The sequence below is a fragment of the Lissotriton vulgaris genome, chromosome 3_1 (genome assembly GCF_964263255.1).
Source record: "Lissotriton vulgaris chromosome 3_1, aLisVul1.2, whole genome shotgun sequence".
In the NCBI taxonomy this organism is placed as follows: Eukaryota; Metazoa; Chordata; class Amphibia; order Caudata; family Salamandridae; genus Lissotriton; species Lissotriton vulgaris.
In genome coordinates this window covers 1820405734-1820428172 of record NC_141689.1, presented here as the reverse complement: position 1 = coordinate 1820428172, position 22439 = coordinate 1820405734, and the positions used below count along the sequence as shown (strand labels likewise).

The following is a 22439-nucleotide window of genomic DNA, read 5'->3' as shown; positions in this document are numbered from 1 at the left end:
GGGTGGGCAGAATTTATTCAAGTTCTCTCTGTGATTGGCGGAGCTCGGCCTGAAGCGTCACCTGCACAGTGCTGTCAATCAAACAGAATGTTTGTAGGTGTGTGAGCCAAGCCGCTCTTTGAAGCACATCTGTAAAGTAAGGGTCAGGCCTCCACATATAAGGGAGCAGTGGTAGCATAATTAACTGCACATCTGCTGCAGGTGTGTGTGTGTGTGTTTTTTTACAACTCTTCCCGAGCAGGTAAGCCTCATTCAGCCTGTCTTTCCATGCAACTTTTAAGTCGTTTTATTTAGTTTCTTTGCTTCATGTCAGCTGAAGCTGTGGGGGGCCCGCCTCTGACATGAAAGTTGTGCCCCCCCCCCCCACCTACGGAACCGCGGGTGTTCTCCGTTATGTCCTTGCAACAAATTACATTTTGAGTAACTAATGAACATTCATAAGCACCTACGCTATGTTCCTAGAAGTTAATGAAATGTACGAAGCGAAAGCAGGATAAAAGTCTTCATGTATATATGCAAATGCACATTATTATTTTATTTCCCTTTTTTAACATGAAACACGTTTTCTCGTGAGGAAATTCTTTTATCCACATTATCTGAGAAATGGGTATTTGTGACATGTTCTCACTTTTGCTGCGCCAGCTGGTCCTACCTGCAGTGGTTGGGTGACACGCTGAGACTCGGTGCTGCGCCTGCGCGCCACAGACTTTCTACTCTACAGCATCCAAGCCTGGTGTAAGTCACTACTACTCACAGAAAAAAAGCTCGAGGTACCGGGCTCTTAAAGCTCCTCGAAAAGAACACTGATGTTTTTAACACTGATATTTTTCCTTCAGCCACCGAACAAACATCTGTCTAACACGCTGACAGGGCCCACTTGTGCACCGCCGCTGCATGTATCAGATCACAGATGTTATAAGAGTGCTGCCTTGGAGAGTTAAGATATTGTCCTTTTATTGTAGGCCTTGCGTCATTGAGAAACAGTAATATGTCCTTCAGAGGCGTGGGGGCTGCCACTGCGAGGCTGTGACATGACAACTCCAGCTCGAGGAGGCAATATTCTTTTTGCTCAGTATATCCGTGTACAGGCAGCGCCGGAATATTAACCAGTTTCAATAAAAGCTTTTTTGTTAACATTGGGATGGTTCATGTAGGGATAGGTCGTAGAACTGATTTTTCACGAGTGCCCAGATGTGTGCTGATGTCTGCGAGAGCTTGGTGACCCATGACGCTGATATTGACGAAGGGCTTGTGTTTTACAGGTCAGCTGGAGGAAGCCGCCGAGCACTACGAAGCCTTCTATCGGCTGACATTGGGGCGAAAATGGACGGATGAGACAGGCCGCACTCAGAACTCACTGGCCTGCGAGCATCTCTGGAGGATTTACACATTACTGGCAGACAAAATGCTGGAAAATAAGGAACACCAGCAGGCCATCAAAAGCCTCATAAAAGCTTTTCAAATGGCAAAAGAAGGTGGGTGAAAAAGCAGCACTCTTCCGTACCATCTTCAATGCACCAGGGCTAGCATTCCCTGGAGAAAAGTAAAGGCTGGCTTCTATCTCAGCCCACGTCATGTTTTTCGAAATTTATAAACAGAAATAAATAGTCAATATTCTTTCTCCGAGCAAAACATGCTTTAACTACTTGAAAGCTACACTTTCTCGAGCACCAAGCCTTGATATAAAGCACCGTAGAAATACAAAATAAGACATGTTCTTGTTTTTATCTTCTTGTTGGGATTTTAGGTACATACGAAGCCATAATGATTAGTGATGTTGACGTTCTTTTTGTGTTCCTTTTTCAAGATGTCTTGTACATTAATGCTGGTGAACACCTTTGTATTAAAACGTGCATATCCTATTTCATCTCTCATACTCGCAAATAAAGGTAGTAATGGTGGTACTACAAATACGCAAAAGAAGAGAATATCGCTTGAGATGTTTTCGAGTGCAGTCTCAAAGGGACGTCAGTATTGGCTCTGTATAGTATACATTTTTGCCACAGATGATAATAATAATGATAATAAATGTTTATTGTTTAGTTAATTAAAACCGTAACAATTTATCGCATGAGTAAAAGTAAGTAATAAAATGTCTTCATTTTTAGAACGTAAAAGCTTTACATTCTCAAATGTTATAATTAATGATGTTCATATGATCCAAATGGGGTTCATAGCATGCAATTAAGATCTTACTAATTCGTACAATTTCTGCTTTCTACCACTCAGTTAAGAGTTCACTTTTCAGGCCTGATTGTGAAGTTACAAGCATTCTCCACTTACGTACCATGGACAATAAAGTTTCTTATCATGTAATAATTTTCTCTATCTACTTTGTAGCTAGCGTTTCAGTTTTCAGTGCCAGATCATGGAGGTTGAGAAATGTTGTCAGTTGACAGTTCATTTGAGAATCTGACTGGTCTAGCCCTGCTATTATAGCCGCTCTGCATGTCCTTATTCTGCTGATGTTTAGCGTTTTTCTTAATAAAGTGACTCGTGCTGTGTAAAGTTTGGGATATGCGCAAATTAGATGAATAAAGTCCTCTTTGTTACTTTTGCAGAGTCGGCATAGTGTCGGCCCTTTGTGGACCTAGGTTGGCTGGCCTGCGATCGATGGTAGTTTTCCGAAGCAAAGAGCCATCACTTGTCTTTTTCGGTAGATCAAAAATGTAATACTTAAATAAGGTGCCGGTGAAAGAATCTTATAATTTTTAATCACCATCCAGGTGTGCGTTCTCATACTGCAGATATTTTTGTCAACTAACAAGAGTGAAATTTTGTTGTTTTGTTTATTACTTGCTTGAAGGTTGAATAAGGCAAGTTGTTATTCCAAGTTGTTATTCTAAAGCTCGCCCGTACAAGTGGTTGTTAAGGCTTTTTGAAGGTATTGATTTTATGGTGATTTTTTGTCATTGTCTAGTTCCGCCCAAAGAGCTTTGCTGAGTGTGGAGTTAGCTGTATTTTGTTTCAGTCGATAACGAAGCTTTATTGTTGCATACATCCTCCCTTTTGTTTTGCTTATTAGACCAAATTCAAGTCTCACCTGTGCTGGTGAAGCAGACTGATGTATCTGAAAAACCATTTTATATGTTGTGACTAGTAGTTTTTTCAGAAGTTCAGAGTATTTGCTGTGTAAAGCAATACTGGCATATGTTATTGTTGGAAGCATTTTGGCAGCTATCACTGCAAGCAAAGGTTTGTATGATGGCCCCTTCAGTTTTTTTGCCAGGGTCCTAAAGGCAAACGTTAATGCAGTAGTTCACTGTGACATATGAGTTTTCTGCTCTCAGCGGTTTAGTCTGTTGTCCATATAAAACCCCAAGTATTTACAATTAGTTACTTCCTCTAACAGATTACCCTTGAGCCATATGCTCTGTATGGCAGTTGGGTAATTTCCGATAAGCATTTTTTTACTTTTTGATGTGTTGATTTCTAGTGTGTTGGTTGTTATGTATGATAACTTTCCCAGTTGCGGTGGATGAGAGTTGATCTTGTCCAGCCGATGGGCCAAGTCTGACATAAACAAATTAAAAAGGTGAAGATCCAGCACGCATCCCTGTTTTAAACCTTTGTTTGTCGTCACATTTCTTGATAGTCAGGAGCCATCTCCAAACTTTGTTCTCATCCATGAATGGGAGTAAAGTAGTAGTATTACTCCTAATATTCTCTCAGGAATATTCCAAGCTTTCATTTTTTCCCCATAGGATGTGAGGATCCACACTGTCAAATGCAGCCTTTAGATCTATAAAACAGAGGTGCAGGTGTTGTTTTCTCCGCTTATACCTGTCAGCTATAAGTGAAAGAGTTAGAATATTTGTAATCGTGCCGATCCCTTTTCTAAAACCTGCCTGGTTGACAGGAATCAGGTTAAGCTTATTTGACCACTCAGGTAGTTCTTCCAGGATCAGAGAGGCATAATACTTTGCTTCTACAACCAATAATGCGTTTAACCTGTAATTTGCTGGACATGTTCTATCTTCTCCTTTGTATATTGGTGTGAATATTGAGCCTTGCAGCGGACGCCTTCATTCACTGAGCCACCAGACCTGGCATACACATCTCTCTCTCTCTCTCTCTCTCTCACTCTCTCTCGCTCTCTCTCTCTCTCTCTCTCTCTCTCTCTCTCTCTCTCTCTCTCTCTCTCTCTCTCTATCTCTCTATCTCCCTCTCTCTCTCTATCTCTCCCTCTCTCTGTCTTTCTCTCGCTCCTTCCCTCTTTCTCCCTCTGTCTCACTCACTCTGTCTCCCTCTCCCTCTCTGTCTCCCTCTCTCTGTCTCCCTATGTCTGTCTCCCTCCCTCCCTCTGTCTCCCTCCCTCCCTCTGTCTGTCTCCCTCCCTCTGTCTCCCTCCCTCCCTCTGTCTGTCTCCCTCCCTTTGCCTGTCTCCCTCCCTCTGCCTGTCTCCCTCCCTCTGCCTGTCTACCTCCCTCTGCCTGTCTGGCTCCCTCTGTCTGTCTGCCTCTCTCTGTCTGTCTCCCTCCCTCTGTCTGTCTCCCTCTCTCTCTCCCTCTGTCACCCTCTGTCTGTCTCCTCTCTTTGTCTCCCTCCCTCTATCTCCCTCCTCCCTCTATCCCCCTCCCTTTGTCTGTTTCCCTCCCTCTGTCTGTCTCCCTATCTAGCTCTGTCTGCCCCTGTCTCTATCTGTCTCCGCCTCTATCTGTCTCTGTCTCCATATGTCTTTACCTGTCTTTATCTGTCTCACCTCACCGGGCTCTCACTCCCTGTTGCCTTCCCACCTCACAGGGCTCTCACTCCCTGCTGTCCTCCCACCTCACTGGGCTCTCACTCCCTGCTGCCCTCTGTCACCTCACCAGACTCTCACTCCCTGCTGCCCTCCCACCCCACCGGGCTCTAGGTCCCTGCTGCCCCCCACCTTGCCGGGCTCTCACTCCATGCTGCCCTCTGTCATCTCTCCAGGCTCTCACTCCATGCTGCCCTCCCACCTCACCGGGCTCTCACTCCCTGCTGCCCTCCCACCTCACCGGGCTCTCACTCCCTGCTGCCATCCCACCTCGCCGGGCTCTCACTCCATGCTGCCCTCTGTCACCTCACCCAGGCTCTCACTCCCTGCTGCCCTCCCACCTCACCGGGCTCTCACTCCCTGCTGCCCTCTGTCACCTCACCGGGCTCTCACTCCCTGCTGCCCTCCCACCTTGCCGGGCTCTCACTCCCTGCTGCCCTCCCACCTCACCTGGGCTCTCACTTCCTGCTGCCCTCCCACCTCACCGGGCTCTCACTCCCTGCTGCCCTCTGTCACCTCACCGGGCTCTCACTCCCTACTGCCCTCCCACCTTGCCGGGCTCTCACTGCCTGCTGCCCTCCCACCTTGCCAGGCTCTCACTCCCTGCTGCCCTCCCACCTCACCCGGGCTCTCACTCTCTGCTGCCCTCTGTCACCTCACCCCCAGTCTCTCCCCCCGCATTTAGGGAGACTGTATTTGCCTGCATATTGAAGTTCTCTCTTCCCTTCCCAGGAGTAGGACCCAGGTGGATCCTTCATCAGTGTTTTTGGTTTGTAAGGCCCAGCACGGGAAGCCAATGAACGAATTTCATCATTCTTGGGGAATGGATAAAATGAGAAGAATTATTGATTCGGCCAGTTTCCTGATTGTGCATTGCATGATATATTGAAACGGATATACAGGAAGGTCAATGTACAATGAGTAAGCCAGACCTAAAATTTAGACACATTTTCATTGTGAATGCTTATTCCTCATAGTTGTAGGCCACAAGTAAGTTCCTTGTTTGGGACTTACAATGATTCTGGGATTTATATTTTTGCCTGACTTACTGGCATTTCAGAGTACGCTGTGTGCAACATGCACTAATTAGTCATGATACACATTAAAATGTCCAAACATTACCCACACGTGTGTTTTGCTTTCAGTGCCGGGAAGCAAGGGGTGCCCGGGAAGCTGTGTCAGCCCAGGCTGACACACACACAGCCGCACTGAGTACTTGACAGTTTTTTAAAAGACCATTTACATGTTAATGAGGCTTTGTTCACCTCTTAGCGCCCCTGCAGCCCTACTCTGACTGTGGCTGGAATCGCCCGCCCCCCTCAGAGCAGTACCGGCGGTGTTTCCTGACACTTAAAAAAAAACAAAAAAACACGGTACGATGTCTCAAGGTCCGCGGGCCGCACAGGAAGGCTTGCCGGGCCGCTGCCGGCCCGCGGGCCGTACTTTGAGTACCCATGCTATAGAGGTTCTGGGAGGGAGGCCATGTTGCCTTCTCCCCTAACATTAAGAATTTCAACCCGAGAGTTGGGGTCTCTGGGGACCATAGAGGCTCTGGGAGGGGGCTACAACCCCTTCCCTTAATTGAATAAAATGTGCCAAGGGATGGGATTCACCCGGTCCTAGGGTTGGGGAGAAGGCCGATATCCCCGACCCAAGGCCAAGTATCATTGATAAACCCTCACTGACAAACATATAAACAGGCAAAGAGGCACAATGTCTCAAACTCATGGATCTGACATAACTGAAAGGGAGGCAAATCAGCAAAGTGGAGAGACAGAAGGCCAAGTGAGAAACTAAATGGCAAGCAGATTAGCCATACAACAAACTCATTCATTGTTGGACAGATAGAAACTCAAGCTGCCTCTAACTCAGAAGTGAATGCATAACCCGAAATTGAGAATCTCAAGACTGGTTAGTGGTCTAGTCCATCCTTCCTAGCCTCCATTGTACAGTCCTTCAAGATCTCCAATTCTTCCTTGCATATGGTTGTGAATTAGTAAGGGAAGTGAGACCGATTTCTGCTCCAATGTGCTTCCTACCCACAGTCTTGGCAGTACCCCATAACTCCCCTCCCAGAATCCCCTGCCTCAGACACAGGATTGGCTATTAAGTCTCAAATGAACACAAGAAGCAGTTTACCTAGAGCAGTTTGATACATCATACGCCTTCCAAGCACTTACATACAGTAATCTATAATTATGGATTATGAAGTTTAGGATAGCCCCAACCTGGGAGCACATTAGGACCTGTCGTACAGAGGGATCCCCCGCCATAAGGGCGGGGGTCCCGTGCCTGCCATTAGGATGCGCTCGCCACAGTGGCGGGCGCATCCTGCACCCCTAATATTGTGGGGGCGGTGCACTCAGCACCGCCCGCCACAATGTTATGGAGGCATGTTCTGCACTCCGCGTGGTGCCTGCCTTGTTGTGCATGGAACTGCAGGGGGGTATCATAGGTACCCCCCATGTGCACCCCCCACCCCCCGGAGTGCTTGGGGGCCCGCAACACCGCCATGGAAAGGCATTCCTAAACGCACATTGAAATATGGCTGGCAGTGTCTGAAAGACGGAGCTGCGGTTGGGGGCAGTACAGCGCTGGAATTCTCCTGCAGCAGGTGCTATTAAGCACCACGATCAAGCCGTTCTGGAGGCTCATGATGCTAAATACTAATGTGACAGCAAGGTCTCAAAGTAGACGTCAATGAATACATAAGTAGGGACATATTAGCCACTTGTTTAGGTACGCCAAAACAATTATAAACAACGTGAGTAAGGTGGGGATCTGTGCACCCCGTCCTGAAGAAGAATCCTAGCTTTGAAACATTTTGCCGCACACATGAGGTGTAGAACATTAATATACAAAATACCTCAAAATCACCCTTTTAACAGGGCCAGCACGGGGGCCCATTAAAGATTTTTAGACCCCACGTGCCAGGTACTTTTTAATGTTCACTCTTTTTCACCTATTGGAACCCACCACTCACTTATAAGCATACACAACCCCACACACACCACACATAGTTCAGAATCTCAAAAGTGCTCCCACGTATTCGTCGGTTAGTAGCACGCCGCATCCCGTAGAGGGGTGCGAAGACCCCAAAGATGAAGCAGGACACCAAGGGTCCTTTTGGTGTGTGAGGTGTATTTAAAGAACACTGTGTGCTCCCCACCACTGTAGGGACCACTCTAATAACTTTCTCAGTTGGATTCGTTTTGTTTATATGAAAGACACCGCCACCATATTGCAGCCTTTTCCGCCCCGGTCACAAGTCGACCGGGGCGGAAATGCGATGGACGGTCTTTCCATCCGCCGCGGACCCCCCAGCCATACTAATATGGCGGGGGTCTTTTCTACATGGATGGTGGGCGGATTGCCCCCGCCGGGCCGGCAGTGACTACCGCCGGCCTGGCGGGGGCAATCCGCCCGCCATTCTAATGGGGCCCCTAGTATTCTACAGACCCATCATTCGAAGTAGGTACAGAAGGCTTTCTTTGCATTGAACCACCAGGGTCACCATTGAGTAGTCTATCACAAGCTGGATCTTTTACTTATCATGTAACTAACACCTGACTGCTGTAGCCTCGACAAGCCTTACAAATGGAAATAGTTCCACAAATTTAGAAGTGAATTTAGAATGGGATGCAGGTATACACAGATGTTTTGTGGAGAGTCAACCCCTATCCTCCAGCTTGTATGAAGGTGCAGTTTTTTGATGAACATTAACTGCTTTCTTACAATCAATCTTGGTTTTCTATAAATGATGGAAAACTAATAGTCTTATTATTTTGATTCAAAATAACTGGGAGACTGAAGGCACTGCAGATGGTGCTATGGTCGGAGGCAGCGTATGAAGATGGAAGCCAACAGTGCAGAGGAAGGGGAAGTATCCATCGAACCATGTAGGGAGTTGTTGTACGCAAATGCAGCAAGATTTATTTACTATTTTATTTTATTTATAAAGATTTATATAGCGGAACATGACCCACAAGGGTATCAGAGCGCTTTACAATACAGTTTTTTGACATTAGGTGATTGGGGTAATATACATACATTCGAAATTCGCCATTCAATACAAAAGAGGTAGACATTGGTATATAGATAGCATAGCAGAGCGCCAAGAAACCTAATGGTGTTAGTTGCGCTCAACAAGTTCATTTAACATGTCTAGGGTGACTCCCAAGGAATTTGCTGAGTCAATGATGTGTGGAGCGCAGTCAAAGGAAGTTAGATGCTTCAGCCATAAGTCTATCTTGGGTGTATGATTGGCGGGGGGGATTAAAAGGAATTCCGTTTTTTTGGTGTTAAGCATGATGTGGTTACCAGTGAGACAACTTTGAGTATTATGCAGAATAGCATTGAGGGAGATGAAGTCATCAAGAGAGGAGATTTTCATATACAGTTGTGTCGTCCTCCACATACAGGTGATATTGAATGTTCGCAGAGTTTAGCGCGTTTGCTAGGGATTCCATGAGTAGATTAAAAATAATGGGTTAAAGTGCTGAGCCCTGTGGAACCCCTATGGTGACCATGGATGGTTCAGAAAGTGATTGCTTCATCTTGATTCTTTGGGTTCTGTGAATTAGGAAGGAGGTGAACCATTGTAACACTGGGCCAGTTAGGCCCATCCTTCGTTCCAGTGGGGTCAATAGATTATCATGCTTAACCGTGTCAAAAGCGGAGGATAAGTCGAGAAGTACCAATAGACATGATTTGTTATGGTCTAACATTTTTAGTATGTCATCCATTATGTGGGTAAGTGCAGATTCAGTGCTATGACATTGACGGAAGCCAGATCAGTGTTTTTCTAGGAGGTTTTAATTTTCGGTGTGATTGCATAATTGAATTTTTACACATTTTTCCAGCAGTTTCACCAAAGTGGGGGTGTTAGATATAGGGCGGTAGTTGTTGAGATCTGAGGAGAGGGAGTTGGCTTTCTTTAGAACGGGTGTGACCTGCCCTGCTTTAAGACCGTCAGGTATGCAAGGCGTTTCCAATCTTTGACTCTAAGTGCAGAATAGAGGTTTTTATAATTTTGAATTGGGAAGGAGGTAAGGGATCCGAGAAGTGATTGGAGGGGTCAATCGCTCTAGCTCTCCCCTACTTGAGGGACATAAAGGTAGCGAGGAGGCACCGGAATTTGCGGTAAGGGGGATGGTGGCAGCTTCCTCTCGACTCCGCTTGGCGCCTTAATTGAGCGCAGTGCTCCGCATTGTTTTATGTTAAAATACGGCTCCTCGAGCCTTCGAACTGATCGAATTTTATGTACAGGTTGCACCTTAAAATCTTATTTTAAAATTGCTGAAACGTTGCTCTTTTTATTAGTGACACACTGTGGTGTTGGTTTACACTTACTTGCACGCATTGAGGGATCTGCTCTTTACATCAGCTTGAACTGTGCCTGCACGCCTGGTCCGTCCCTTCAGCCTATCACGGGGGCGGAAGGCGGGTCAGAGCCAGACACACGCAGGGAGGCGAGCGGTTAGCGCTCTAGCTCTCCCCTACTTGAGGGACATAAAGGTAGCGAGGAGGCACCGGAATTTGCGGTAAGGGGGATGGTGGCAGCTTCCTCTCGACTCCGCTTGGCGCCTTAATTGAGCACAGTGCTCCGCATTGTTTTATGTTAAAATACGGCTCCTCGAGCCTTCGAACTGATCGAATTTTATGTACAGGTTGCACCTTAAAATCTTATTTTAAAATTGCTGAAACGTTGCTCTTTTTATTAGTGACACACTGTGGTGTTGGTTTACACTTACTTGCACGCATTGAGGGATCTGCTCTTTACATCAGCTTGACCTGTGCCTGCACGCCTGGTCCGTCCCTTTAGCCTATCACGGGGGCGAAAGGCGGGGCAGAGCCAGACACACGCAGATAGGCGAGCGGGTAGCGCTCTAGCTCTCCCCTACTTGAGGGACATAAAGCAACTCGTCGGTTCAACGCTCAGCGTTGACGCGCAGGGTTGCGCCTACTCCTGCGCCTAAGACGAGCCAAAGACTAGCCCGTCTGCGCCCGTCCGCGACAGGACGGGACTAGGGGCTGGGGCTATGGAGGATCATATTATTCGGCAGCACATGTCCCCCAGTAGTAGGCTACCATACAGCCGGCAGGCATTATTGGATATTGACAGGTATGCTCCCATATTATGTACCCATAAGGTGGGTTGCAATCTGGAGGGGCCCTTTTCATGTTTAGGTTGTCAGGAACAATTTTCCATCTGTTCTGATTCTACAACTCGCCTGTCTGAAAGACAGATCTTGACCCCCATTTTACATCAAAGAGGTCTGACTGACATCCCACTAAAGGACCCATCTTTAGACTGTAAAAACATACTATGTAATATCCGCTCCCTAGCCAAACATGCTACACAGGTATGGGACCTCATTACATCTGAGAGTCCACATCTGTGCTTCCTAACAGAAACATGGTTGAAGCCACATACCACACCGGCTATTACGCTGGGGGTCCCACTAGGTTACAAGATGGTGAGAATGGACCGACCAATTAAAACTGGAGGAGGGCTAGCCATTTCTTTAAACAGGAGCTAGACGTTACTATCATTGAGACAGTGTGTACTCCCCAGATGGAACTTCTAATTTTTAGACTCAACTCTAGCTCTAAAGAAAATAGAAAGGGAGCGGTAGTTTATCGCCCCCCAGGCCCATGTGAAAACTTCTCCATACTGCTGGTTGAGGCCCTGGCACCATATGTACAGGAGAACTCGGATTTTCTTTTGGTAGGGGATTTCAACATCCATAGCGAATTAGATAACTGTGTTGAGGCCAAGACCCTATTGACAGATCTGGACACCTTGGGGCTTAAAAAGATCAATCTGGGACCAACACACCGGGCAGGCCATACTTTGGACTTGGTGTTGTCTAATTCAAATGCTATAATATGCACACCTCCCATTCAGGTGGAATGGACAGACCATTCCATCATCAAATTTCATACTAGCATTAACCACAAACCGCGACCCACTCAGAGGGTGATGGCAGATACCAGGAGACCCTGGCATAAATTGACATCAATGGTTTTAGGGGGAAATACATTGAACCCAGTTGTGGCGAATGTGTAGCCAATGTAACCACTGCGTTATGTAACTTCGAGGAAGCAGTGACAGTGGCCATAGAGGAGGTCATACCTTTGAGAACTTTTAAATCTCGACCTGCTTCTAAACAAGAAGTATGGTTCACAGAGGACTTAAGATTATTAAAACTAACTACCAGAAAATTAGAAAAACTCTGGAGGGGAACTCACAAGGCAGAGGATAGGGTGAATTATAAGATCTCTCAAAATACCTACCACAAAGCCATCCGCGCTGCACGAAAACAACACATAGCAGCACATCTATCGGCAGCAGGAAACAACGCAAGGGTTTTGTATCAAGTTCTACAAACCTTCACTAAACCTGCTGCCTGTGAGACCATCGAGATAGCATCCCAGGAACTCTGTGACAATATATCCCAATTTTTTGATGATAAGATCAAGGGTATATATGACAAAATAATAGCTACCAAAGATAACACCAAAAATAAGAACATAGTGGACAACATGGTTCACCTAGCCACGGGAGTACATACGGATATTATCCACCCTAATAAGATGACAGAATTCCCTCCTATAACAACAGAGGAGGTAATTACTTTGATTAACCAGACAAAGAGTGGGTGCCCCTCTGATATCATCCCGGCACGCATTATGCCATCGGTGGCTGATGTTTTGGCCACAGGAATCCAGCATGTGATCAACTTGTCCCTGAGTTTAGGGGAAGTCCCCCTAGATTGGAAACGGGCACTGATAAAACCCCTGAGGAAAAATAACACCATCCCCTGGACTGAATTGACAAACTTAAGACCCATTTCACTCCTTCCATATTTTGGAAAACTGACGGAGAAGTTTGTCAATCGGCACTTATCAAATTTCATTGAAAGTGCAGGGGGGTTGGATCCCTCCCAGTCTGGGTTTAGACCTAGGCACAGCACTGAGACTGCCCTGTTGTCCGTCGCTGACGATCTTTGTATGCTACAGGATGCGGGCTTTTCCGCTATCCTGGTGCTTTTAGATTTGTCAGCGGCGTTTGACACGGTGTCTCATGACATCACGACCTCCAGACTAATTGACATCGGCCTGGGAGGCAGAGTGCTGTCCTGGTTAAGGAGTTTTCTCAATAACCGTACCCAAAGTGTCACCATGGGGACGTATCGGTCGGAGGAGGTGAAGATCTCTAAGGGGGTGCCACAGGGCTCATGTTTGAGCCCCACTTTATTTAACATCTATGTGGCCCCCCTGGCGAACATCATGAGATCTCACGGCTTTATTCCGGTATCGTATGCGGACGATACTCAACTCCTCTTTCCGTTTAAAACTCTGACATCTGAAGTGCGAAACTCCTTTGCCCGGGGTATGAACGAAGTGGCCCACTGGATGGCCTCGAACTACCTACAATGCAACGTTTCCAAAACGGAGGTGATGCTCTTTGGGGAAGCCAAATGCCTGTGGACTCCTGACTGGTGGCCACAAGATCTGGGCCCAGTCCCTGAACCTAAACAGTGTGTGAAAAATCTTGGAGTAAAACTGGATCAGGGGCTTTCATTGAAACAACATGGAAACCAAGTGGTGGGCTCCTGTTTCCATGTCATTGGGCTTCTCCGAAGAGTGTTCCCCCTGCTCCCTGATACCACTAGAAAAACCTTGGTACAGGCGCTTGTGCTGAGCAGGCTTGATTGCTGCAATGGCTTGCTGTTAGCTGCCAATGAGGGGGTCATCTCCAGACTGCAGGTTGTGCAAAACACTGCTGCACGCCTTGTCCTCAATGTCCCTGCACGTACTCCATCTAAACCCCTGTTAACTAAGCTTCACTGGCTTTCAGTGAAACAGAGAGTACTGTTTAAGACATGTTGTGTCATCCATAAGTGCCTTACAGGGAAAGGCCCTGAATACCTGACAAAAAAATTTAATGCCTACGATCCCTCCCGAACTCTTAGATCGGGAGATCAAGAACTCCTATGTGTTCCTAGGATTAAGAAGGCAAGGGGGTAGGGCCTTGTCAGTGGCTGGCCCGAGGCTGTGGAACATTCTCCCCAGAGAGATCAGACAATGTAGGGATCATCTTCCTTTTAGGAAGAAACTAAAAACTTTTTTCTTCTAATATTAGTTATACACCTTACTGTAATATCTCTACTTTGTAGGACCTGCTCTGTTCAAAGATGACGCCAGAGGCGCGGAGATACTCCTTCGGGAGTCGATTCCCAGCGCGGTACAAATCTGTAATAATAATAATAATAAAGAGTGTTATAGATTTCGTGTTCAGGAATGGGCGAGAAGGTGTCCCAAGATGCATTGTTTTTGGAATTTCAATTGGAATACTTAAATGGTCTGTGATCTGTGGGTAAAATGTAGACTCATGAGCACTAGTTTGTGGGAGGGCATTCTTAGATTGAATGTCGTATTCAATGGATTTTGTCTTTTCAATGAAGAAATTGGCAAGCTCATCGCATTTATGGGTAGCCGAGTTGCTTAGTTCCATCGCATAAGGAGTGTTGTGATTGTTGTTTGATGATTTCGAATAGTTTCTTTGGGACGGTTAATGGCTTGGTTCAGCTGGGTTTTGAAGAAGTCTGCCTTAGCCTTTAGAATGTTCCTGTTGTATGTATTCCTCAGCACTCTAAGGTGATATAGTTGATCAATGGAGGGTGTGAATTTCCTTAGTTTATCAGTTGATCTTAGCTTGCGCCGATCAGAGTTCAGGTTCTCATTGAACCATAGTTTGGGTATTTTGGAGGAAAAGTTTTTTCTTTGAGGGGCTCTATAGCGTCAATAATTTCAAGCATAGTGGAATTGTAGAAGACTGTGAGGTCATGGACGTCAACCATGTCTGTTGTGGGGATCAGGGCGGAGTTGCATCGGTTTACCAGGGCGATGGGTTTAATATTTTAGATATTCCTTTTACATTGTTTTGTTTTTGTAGGTTGGCATCTTTTTGGAATTACCTCGATATTGATGAAGAAGAAAATTCTGTAATGGTCGGTCCAGGTACATAGGGTTATGGATTCTAATAATACAGTGTTTGTTTTCGCTATGATGAGGTCTAGTGTCTTGCAGTAGATGCCGCGCTAACATAAGGAATAAATAGAATAGTTTACTATTCCAACACCTTTCCTAATGCTGCGTAGGCTGGAGTTGGAATAGTAAATTATACATTTTTTATGTTAGATCGCCATCTACTACAAGTCGATGTAATGTCTTGCGTAGTAATGGCATTGCATGGTAACATCGCGGTCGTTGTAACGACCGCGTTGTGAAGGCACGCGATGTAATGACTCACGTAGTAACGAGCCATATTCAGATTTCATGGGCCATGGTTGTTGTGTAGTGGGAAGAGGTTGTAACAACACTTCAGGTTTAGCAAGTGTGATCTTAGCTTCACCGCAATGATTGACGTAGTTGTTAAAAGTATTCAGGAGGTTTGGCCCACCAATAATAGTGAAGCCCTAACTCCTTAATCTTTCTTTCTCGGATATGTCCGTCGCCTGGAGAACAATAAACTAACTTCAAAACTGCTAATCAAGGACTTCTTCTGGAATAAACTAGGCTTTTTATAATATACTTAATTGTACTCCATCCTTCAATTTTTAATCTATTGGTATCCACGAGTCTAAATGTATCTTCTGTTGACCTGATTGGACCTTCTGTAAAAATGAAGAAACTTAATCCATTGGGGGTGCAGCAAGGACCAAGATGCTTGGACGGTCATACTCCATATGATCGTCCTTCACAGGGCTCGAAAGAGCATCAGTCATGCCATGTTAATTGCCTGGTCTGCATGTAAGTTGGTAATCAATGCAGAAAAAGAGAAATAACAAGCAAGCATGCCTTGCATTAGAAGATTTCATAGAGGTTCTGTATACAGATCCTTATGGTCTGTCCAAACATTGGACTTATGAGTATGCCGTTTGAGGTAATATCTCCAATTTTCAAAGGCTTCTTTAATGTCAAGAAGTTCTCATCATGGATGATATAATTTAGTTTGGAACTGGACCGAGCTCTACAGCTGAATGCAGCAGGATGCAGTGCTTGTAAATGTAAATGTATAGGCATTTATATAGCGCACTACTTACCCGTAGGGTCCCAAGGCGCTTCGACCGCTGCGAAACCCTTCCTGGCTTCCCTGAGAGATGGTCCCTTAATGGGTATCTCCAGGGTGAGACCAGGCATCCCCGGCGGACTGGTGGGGTCGTTAGTGAAGATGAGGCAAGCTAATGCCCAGAGTTGCCGAGTGTGATCGCTGATCAGAGTGGGCACCGAGGCGAGAGAATTATCGAGTCCGCTGACCCTGGTCCAGAAACCTGCCGCGCCGGGAATCGAACCCTGGTCCCGGGCCGTCCTCTGCTCTCGGGTCTGCCGCCTCTAACCAGTGAGCCACACTACTTCACTGCTGGAGGTGTTTCATTGTCACAGAACTGTGGCCTATGATGAAGCATCAGTCTCAACAATAAATGGAAGTTGTAAATCAGGATCGCTAGAAATGGTTGCAGATGTGACTGTTGCCTTTAAAGTCCTAAAGGCGAGATCTCGCTTTTCTCCTCAAAGAAACAATTACCTCTTCTTCGTGAAGTAAATATTGGGTCCACTCACTAATTGCCATACAATCCTCTATAAACTGCCTGTGAATGTTTACAAATTCAAGAAATTCAAGAAATGTCTGCCTCTCCTTAATGTTAGACAGACTGGACCAATCAAGAACTGCCTTCACGCTACTAGTATCCAGTCCGCTACAAGCACCTGCAATCTGAATTTCGAGAAATGAGGTTTCAGAGAATTTAAAAAGCCATTTCTCAGCTTTTGCATACAAAAAATTATTTCTCAGTATTCCCAGTACTTGTTTCATGTTAGCTCTATGTTGTTTACTCATTAATTAGGATATCAAGATATCATCTAAGTAAATCGCCATGAAGGTATCTAATGAATCATAAAAGGTGTTGTTCAGAAAATGATGGAATGCAGCTGTGCATTTCAAAGACCAAAGTGCCTCACCTGGTATTGATAGTATCAAAATCTTGTATCTAGAGTCATCTTCTACTCATCACCCAGTGGAATCCGGATCATATTGTATGCCCTTGTCAAATCTAATTTTGTTAATATCTTCGCTTTTTTGTTCTTGTCTAATAATACAGACAGGAGAGAAAAGTGGTATCAATTTTGAATAGTGATCGAATTCAATTCACATTAATCATCAAACTTTCTATTTGCCTCCGAAATGAAGAATATTGAAGCTTCCTTTGGTGAGATGAAATGGCGATTATAAATTATAATCCTTAACCAGGTTTTCTTCAGATATTCGAGTAAGACTTCATGTTTTAAAATTTATGGGTAAATCCTCGCATGAGGAATGACTGTATCTGAAATCAGGTCAAATATACAATCCTACTCTCAATGAGAAGCCAAGTTATCTGCTTCCTTCTTGTTAACACATCAGTGAATTCTCTACAAACGGGGAATGTCGCTATCTTCACTGGACCCTTCTTATTTCCATGGAAGGTACCTCAGTCGGTGATGTAATCTTCAAGTCTAAATACACCACATGCTGTAATTTATTTTCTGTAGGTCTCACATAGCAATTCTGTTGACAAAATGCTGAAGTATGCTCTGGTCTGCCACAGGTTTGTGCTGTTGCAGCCAGTAACTTCAGAGCATCTAAGACATCATATTGAATGTTTTTGCTGTGCCGGGTGTTCAGTTACTATCTTTAATGGTAAGGCTTCCCATTGAGCCTTACCAGAGGCAAGGGTTGTCCCATATACTGCTAATATCTCCACTCCGCTTTCTTTTTTTATTATCAAAATCTGTTTTTCAACTTAAAATCTATGATCTATAAAACATTCAGAGGCTCTGGATGGTCAGAGGACATGAAGGAGTAATTGTTGAGAACTTGAAAATATGCCACCTTTGTGACAGAACTTGTAAATAGTATGACGTATCCTCCTAAGCCTCTTTTCTACAAAAGAGCGATCTATTTTCTGGCTTTCAGGGGCATGGCAAAACAAAACGGCCACGCAACCATAATTCAATGAAAGGTCTCTTCTTATACCTCTGAGCTGCATTGGTGCGTCCTCACTGGAGAGATTACGATGATTGATGAAACCATAGCAGTGTATGTGGGGTACCATACGGGCGATGAAAGGAAGTTTAGATGTAATTGAGCTGAAAATGTTTAGAACTTAAATAGATCACCAGCGTATTACACCAGAGATGCTAAAGAGGAGTGCATTTAGTGAATGAAGTGTTTCTATTGGGGTTCACTTACCTAGTCATGTGAGGAGCCATCTGTTAGATGCAAATTGGAGAAAACATGGAACCAGCACTTGACAGCTAGGTTGCTTAAAGAGGGAAAAGCGGGGGATGCATGGACACCTGGCAATGTCAAAGTATTGGAAGGCTTGGCCTTATGTATGTTGTCAGCAACCCATTTTTTCTCTCCATAGGTTCTGTTTTGTCATGGAGATCAGGTTCGTGTTTTCTCTTGTGGTTTTGGTAGCATATTTAATATTAGCATGTGTACCTCTTCACTTCAATGTGTTTCAGGTCATATATCATTGATAAAAATGCTTTTAGAATCACATGCGTTTGGTCTGGAAGGATGTTTCATAGGGATTAAATAGTGGTTTACAGTAATTTGCATATACTTTTCTATGAAGAGATCTACAAATTCACAAGTAGCATAACATATTTAATTAGTAGATTGCAAAACCTTTATTTGAGTAAAATTCAGTAGAAAAAATACTGAGAGGGTTTGCGAAATTAGGACATAATTGTCAGAGATGAGTTTCAAATTAATAGGCCCCATACAAGACGCAGGTGAACTTGTTTGCCTTGGCCAGGAGTATTACTACAGTTTTGTATAAGATTGGAAATAAGGAGCTATCCCAGACACAGAAGGCAGGTAATTGACAGGTTTTAGTCTAAAGTGTACGGACTGGATTTCCGCAGAAACAATGGATGCCATCTCCTTTCTAGTAAGAATGGAGCGCATAGGGGCCATCGGAGCTTGAGGACGGCTGTCATGCTACATAGTTCTTTGCTGAGCTGAGCGATCCAGTAGGTAAGACTGGTGTCCATTATAGCAAGTGTGAGACCTGAACGATACACTTCCCAATTGTCATTCAGGGAGACTGCAGTTTTCTCTTCACCTTCTTGGCACCAAAGCTGGCTCTTGGGTGTTACTTCTGGAGCCCTATCCGCAGCGTCTTCTAGAATCATATCCCTTACAGGCAGTGTGGGACTCAGAAGCTGCTCTTTCCCGTCATTAGCCAGACAGACTGCAGTTGTGTCAACATCTTTCGGGTGCCATAGCCGGTTATTGAATATTGCTTCTGGAGGCATACCCACAGCGCTTCAAGCCTTAGTCGGCAGGAGATGTTAGTGAAAAGTTGGACCCTAATTTACCATAAACTTAGCATGTATTTGTAAAGCACACCTTCATACTGAAGGGTATCCTGGGCTGAAATAACAAATGATTATAGTACTTGTTTCAACCTCCCAGAAGAATGAAAGACTGAGTGAATCTGCCAGGATTCAAACTTGTGACTATGAAGTCGAACAAAGATTCTTGCAGTGGATGCATTAGTCCACCAAGCTACAGGAACCAACCTTCCATATCATTTTCCAACTACCCTGTAACATTTAAGTAAGACTCACTCTGCAGAAAAATCCAGTATTTATAAATTGCAAATACCATCTTTTTACGTTACTGCTGGGTGGTCACGGTATTGTTATTGCACTCTGACTTGGCTCATTATATTTGAACTGATGGAAGTTTGTGATGGTTCCACCTTGTAAAGTGACAATGTGTCATAATTAAGGAGTATGCGAGGTAACTAGAAGTATTGGAAAGTGCTTTCTTTTAGCACTCTCCTTATGCAACGTGGACTCTTCAGGAAGGGAGAGAAGAAACAGTCAGTTAACTGATAATTTGATATTATCTTTCCTCTTTTTAGAGTGTTGTTTGATATGAGTGTTTCTTCATCTAGAGAACAGCTTGGAATGCAAAACTACTCTATATAGTTTGTATTATCTTTTGTGTTGTTTATATAGTGCAGCAAGGTGAACGAGGTATGCGTAGTTTTCAGTGCCCATGGCATTCCTGCCTCAGGGGCCAGGCGCTAATTCATGGAATCTTGACAACAATAAAACAACAAAGGCAAAATCTTGATTGCTGGGCAACAAAAACTAGACTGAGCCCCAACGGGTGTAACCCTCGACCACACTCCCTTTCGCTTAAAACAGAAGAAGATAAGTAAAATCTAATTTATTTCACTCATTACAGGCGAGGGTTAGCTTAATACAGCTGCACTTATCCTACTATAAAATACTTTTAATAATTCACCCGCTAAACCTATATTATCAGTTTTTATTATACCCGTTTAAGATGATATACTGATTCTTGACAATGTTCTTGTGAGAAAATGTTAAGAGTTTTCATAGTGCTCCGGTTAGAATCTATTCCAATTTCCTCATCGCCCAGAAAAGCTGTGTGGGTTTGGGGTTGCCCAACCCGGTATTGGCAGTTGCCACATTACCCATGTCAGTACATGTGGTTGTTTAAATCTCTGTTCTTTATCACTACTCTTCATAATGTTGCTGCCCTCTGAAAGTATCAAGGTCGTGCAATGCAAAGTACGGCAAATGTTTCTTAGATGAGCTTCGACCCCTGAAATGAAGTGGGATGGCTGTTGAAAGGCGCTGAAAGATGTGCCCCCTTGCCTTTGTAATGTTGTGCCATATTTACAATCCCACATTGCCGACGGTAAAAATTCAAGCTAAGGCCCTTTTAGGCTCGATCAAGAAACGATAGCAATCTCTCCTAATGAACCACAAGTGATTCTATTTTAAAGTGATGTGACGACCAGGTTGGCTTCAATGACACAAAATGCTCAGGACCAGCTTTTTCTACGCAGCAACACAGCGGTTTGAAACCATTGTACCAAACCTTAATACATTTATTTTCCACCTGCCTTCAAAACAACATTATTAACAAACTGCAGCCTGCTCGCTCACACCCTTGTAATACAAGTGCAGTAAAACTCTTCTAGCATGCATTACTACTATCATTACATTGCTCGTCTATGACTCCGTAATGTGTGGTGGTGTTCCCCGACAACTAAAATATGCCATTATAACATCGTTCTGACAAAAGCTGCCAAGCAAACCACCTGGTCTCTGATTATCTAAAATCCTACATCATTTTCACTGACTTTCAGGCTTCAGAGCAAAGGAGTGATAATAAAACCACATTCATGAATGAACATTCGGTTTTTGAGTGCAGGAAAGGAGGGATCTCGAAATATGGCGGATAGTAATTTGCTGGGGGGCGAAAGTTCCTTTGTAGACTCAACAGTCTGACAGGATGCCTGCTAGATCCTAATTGACTCACTAAGTCTTAAACTCAGGTCCTGCCCCCCTAGGATAAGACAAGAATATGTTCAGGAGTTCTTCAGTTTGCCTCTGTTTTGTCTTCCCTGGAAAGGTTATGTGTTGAGAGTGACATACGCTGTATAAAAGTCTTTGACCACTCGCCCCATTCAGCATGACATGTCGATGTATTATAGTATCTCTTTTTTTTTTAAATTATTTTCATTAACACAAAGGAGATCAACATAATTCATAGCTAATTAACAAACAGCAAGGCAATGTAAATTCACATATAGGAGTTCATATCATACATATAAAAGGGGAAAAAATCATATAGATATATCGGGTACAGTAACTAAGGATTATATATTTGAAAGATTTATGGGAGTTTGTAGACAATTCTCATTATGTTGTATCAATCCCTAATCATTCTATGCCAAACAGCATTACATTTCAACAATGACAGTGTACCTTTGGTTTTAGCCAAAACCTAAGATCTCCACCACGATAGCCCACCGTTCTGCAATATTATTGGGTCTTGTATAGTTAAAGCTGGATCTAAGCCAAAGCGTACTTTACAGACGTGTCTGATTCCGTGTCAGAATGTCAGTAGCAAGGGGCATGTGGCGAACATATGAACAATATTTGCCGCATATAATCCGCACTTTGGACAATTCGTCTTATTACTAAAGTGTTGTCCGCCTGTCTCCCCCAGCTAGCAATTTTATCCGGAGTGTATTATAGTATCGCTATACAGTTGAAATGTGTTGTTAATGTATTAATTGTGAAGTTTTGAGTGCTTTGTGTCGTCTTTTGATTATGTCAGATTGATAAATTATTGTGCTTGAAGTATGTTGCATCATAAAGTCTTTTATTAACTTTATTTTTTGTAGGTGGTGACAAAAAGATGGAAGGTGCCTCAGCTTATCGGTTAGGATTAGCATATCTCTCTGCTGGACTGCCAGAAAAAGCAATAGCAGTAAGTTCTTTCAAAATAATATTTCTCTAGTTTTTAATTTTTTAAATATATTTGTAGTGGCTGGATATTAAGACTGCTTGATTTCAACAGTGAAGCAGCCTGCCTAGAAATGTATCATATTTCAGTTTTTTATCATTGCTGTCCAGGCATTGATTAGTGGTATGTTTGTCATTGTGACATAAATCTGTTGTAGACCCACACTAACATATATGAATGGTTTCTATCATTCTTTCATTCAAAGAAAATAATTAGTAGAGTGAGGCTATTACTAATAGACTCAATCACTCATCACAATTTTGATATATTTATAAGAGG

General features: G+C 44.1%; 1 protein-coding gene across 2 annotated transcripts in view; it reads left to right on the top strand.

The window, feature by feature from the left end:
• The window catches only part of TTC29 (tetratricopeptide repeat domain 29), a 1168725-nt gene that overhangs the window by 469349 nt on the left and 676937 nt on the right, over nt 1–22439 (top strand). For both annotated transcript variants that reach the window (XM_086963296.1, XM_086963297.1), the window contains exons 6-7: nt 1263–1475; nt 22039–22124. In XM_086963296.1, the coding sequence (XP_086819422.1) occupies nt 1263–1475; nt 22039–22124 (299 nt within the window). The remainder of the gene's footprint in view (nt 1–1262; nt 1476–22038; nt 22125–22439) is intronic.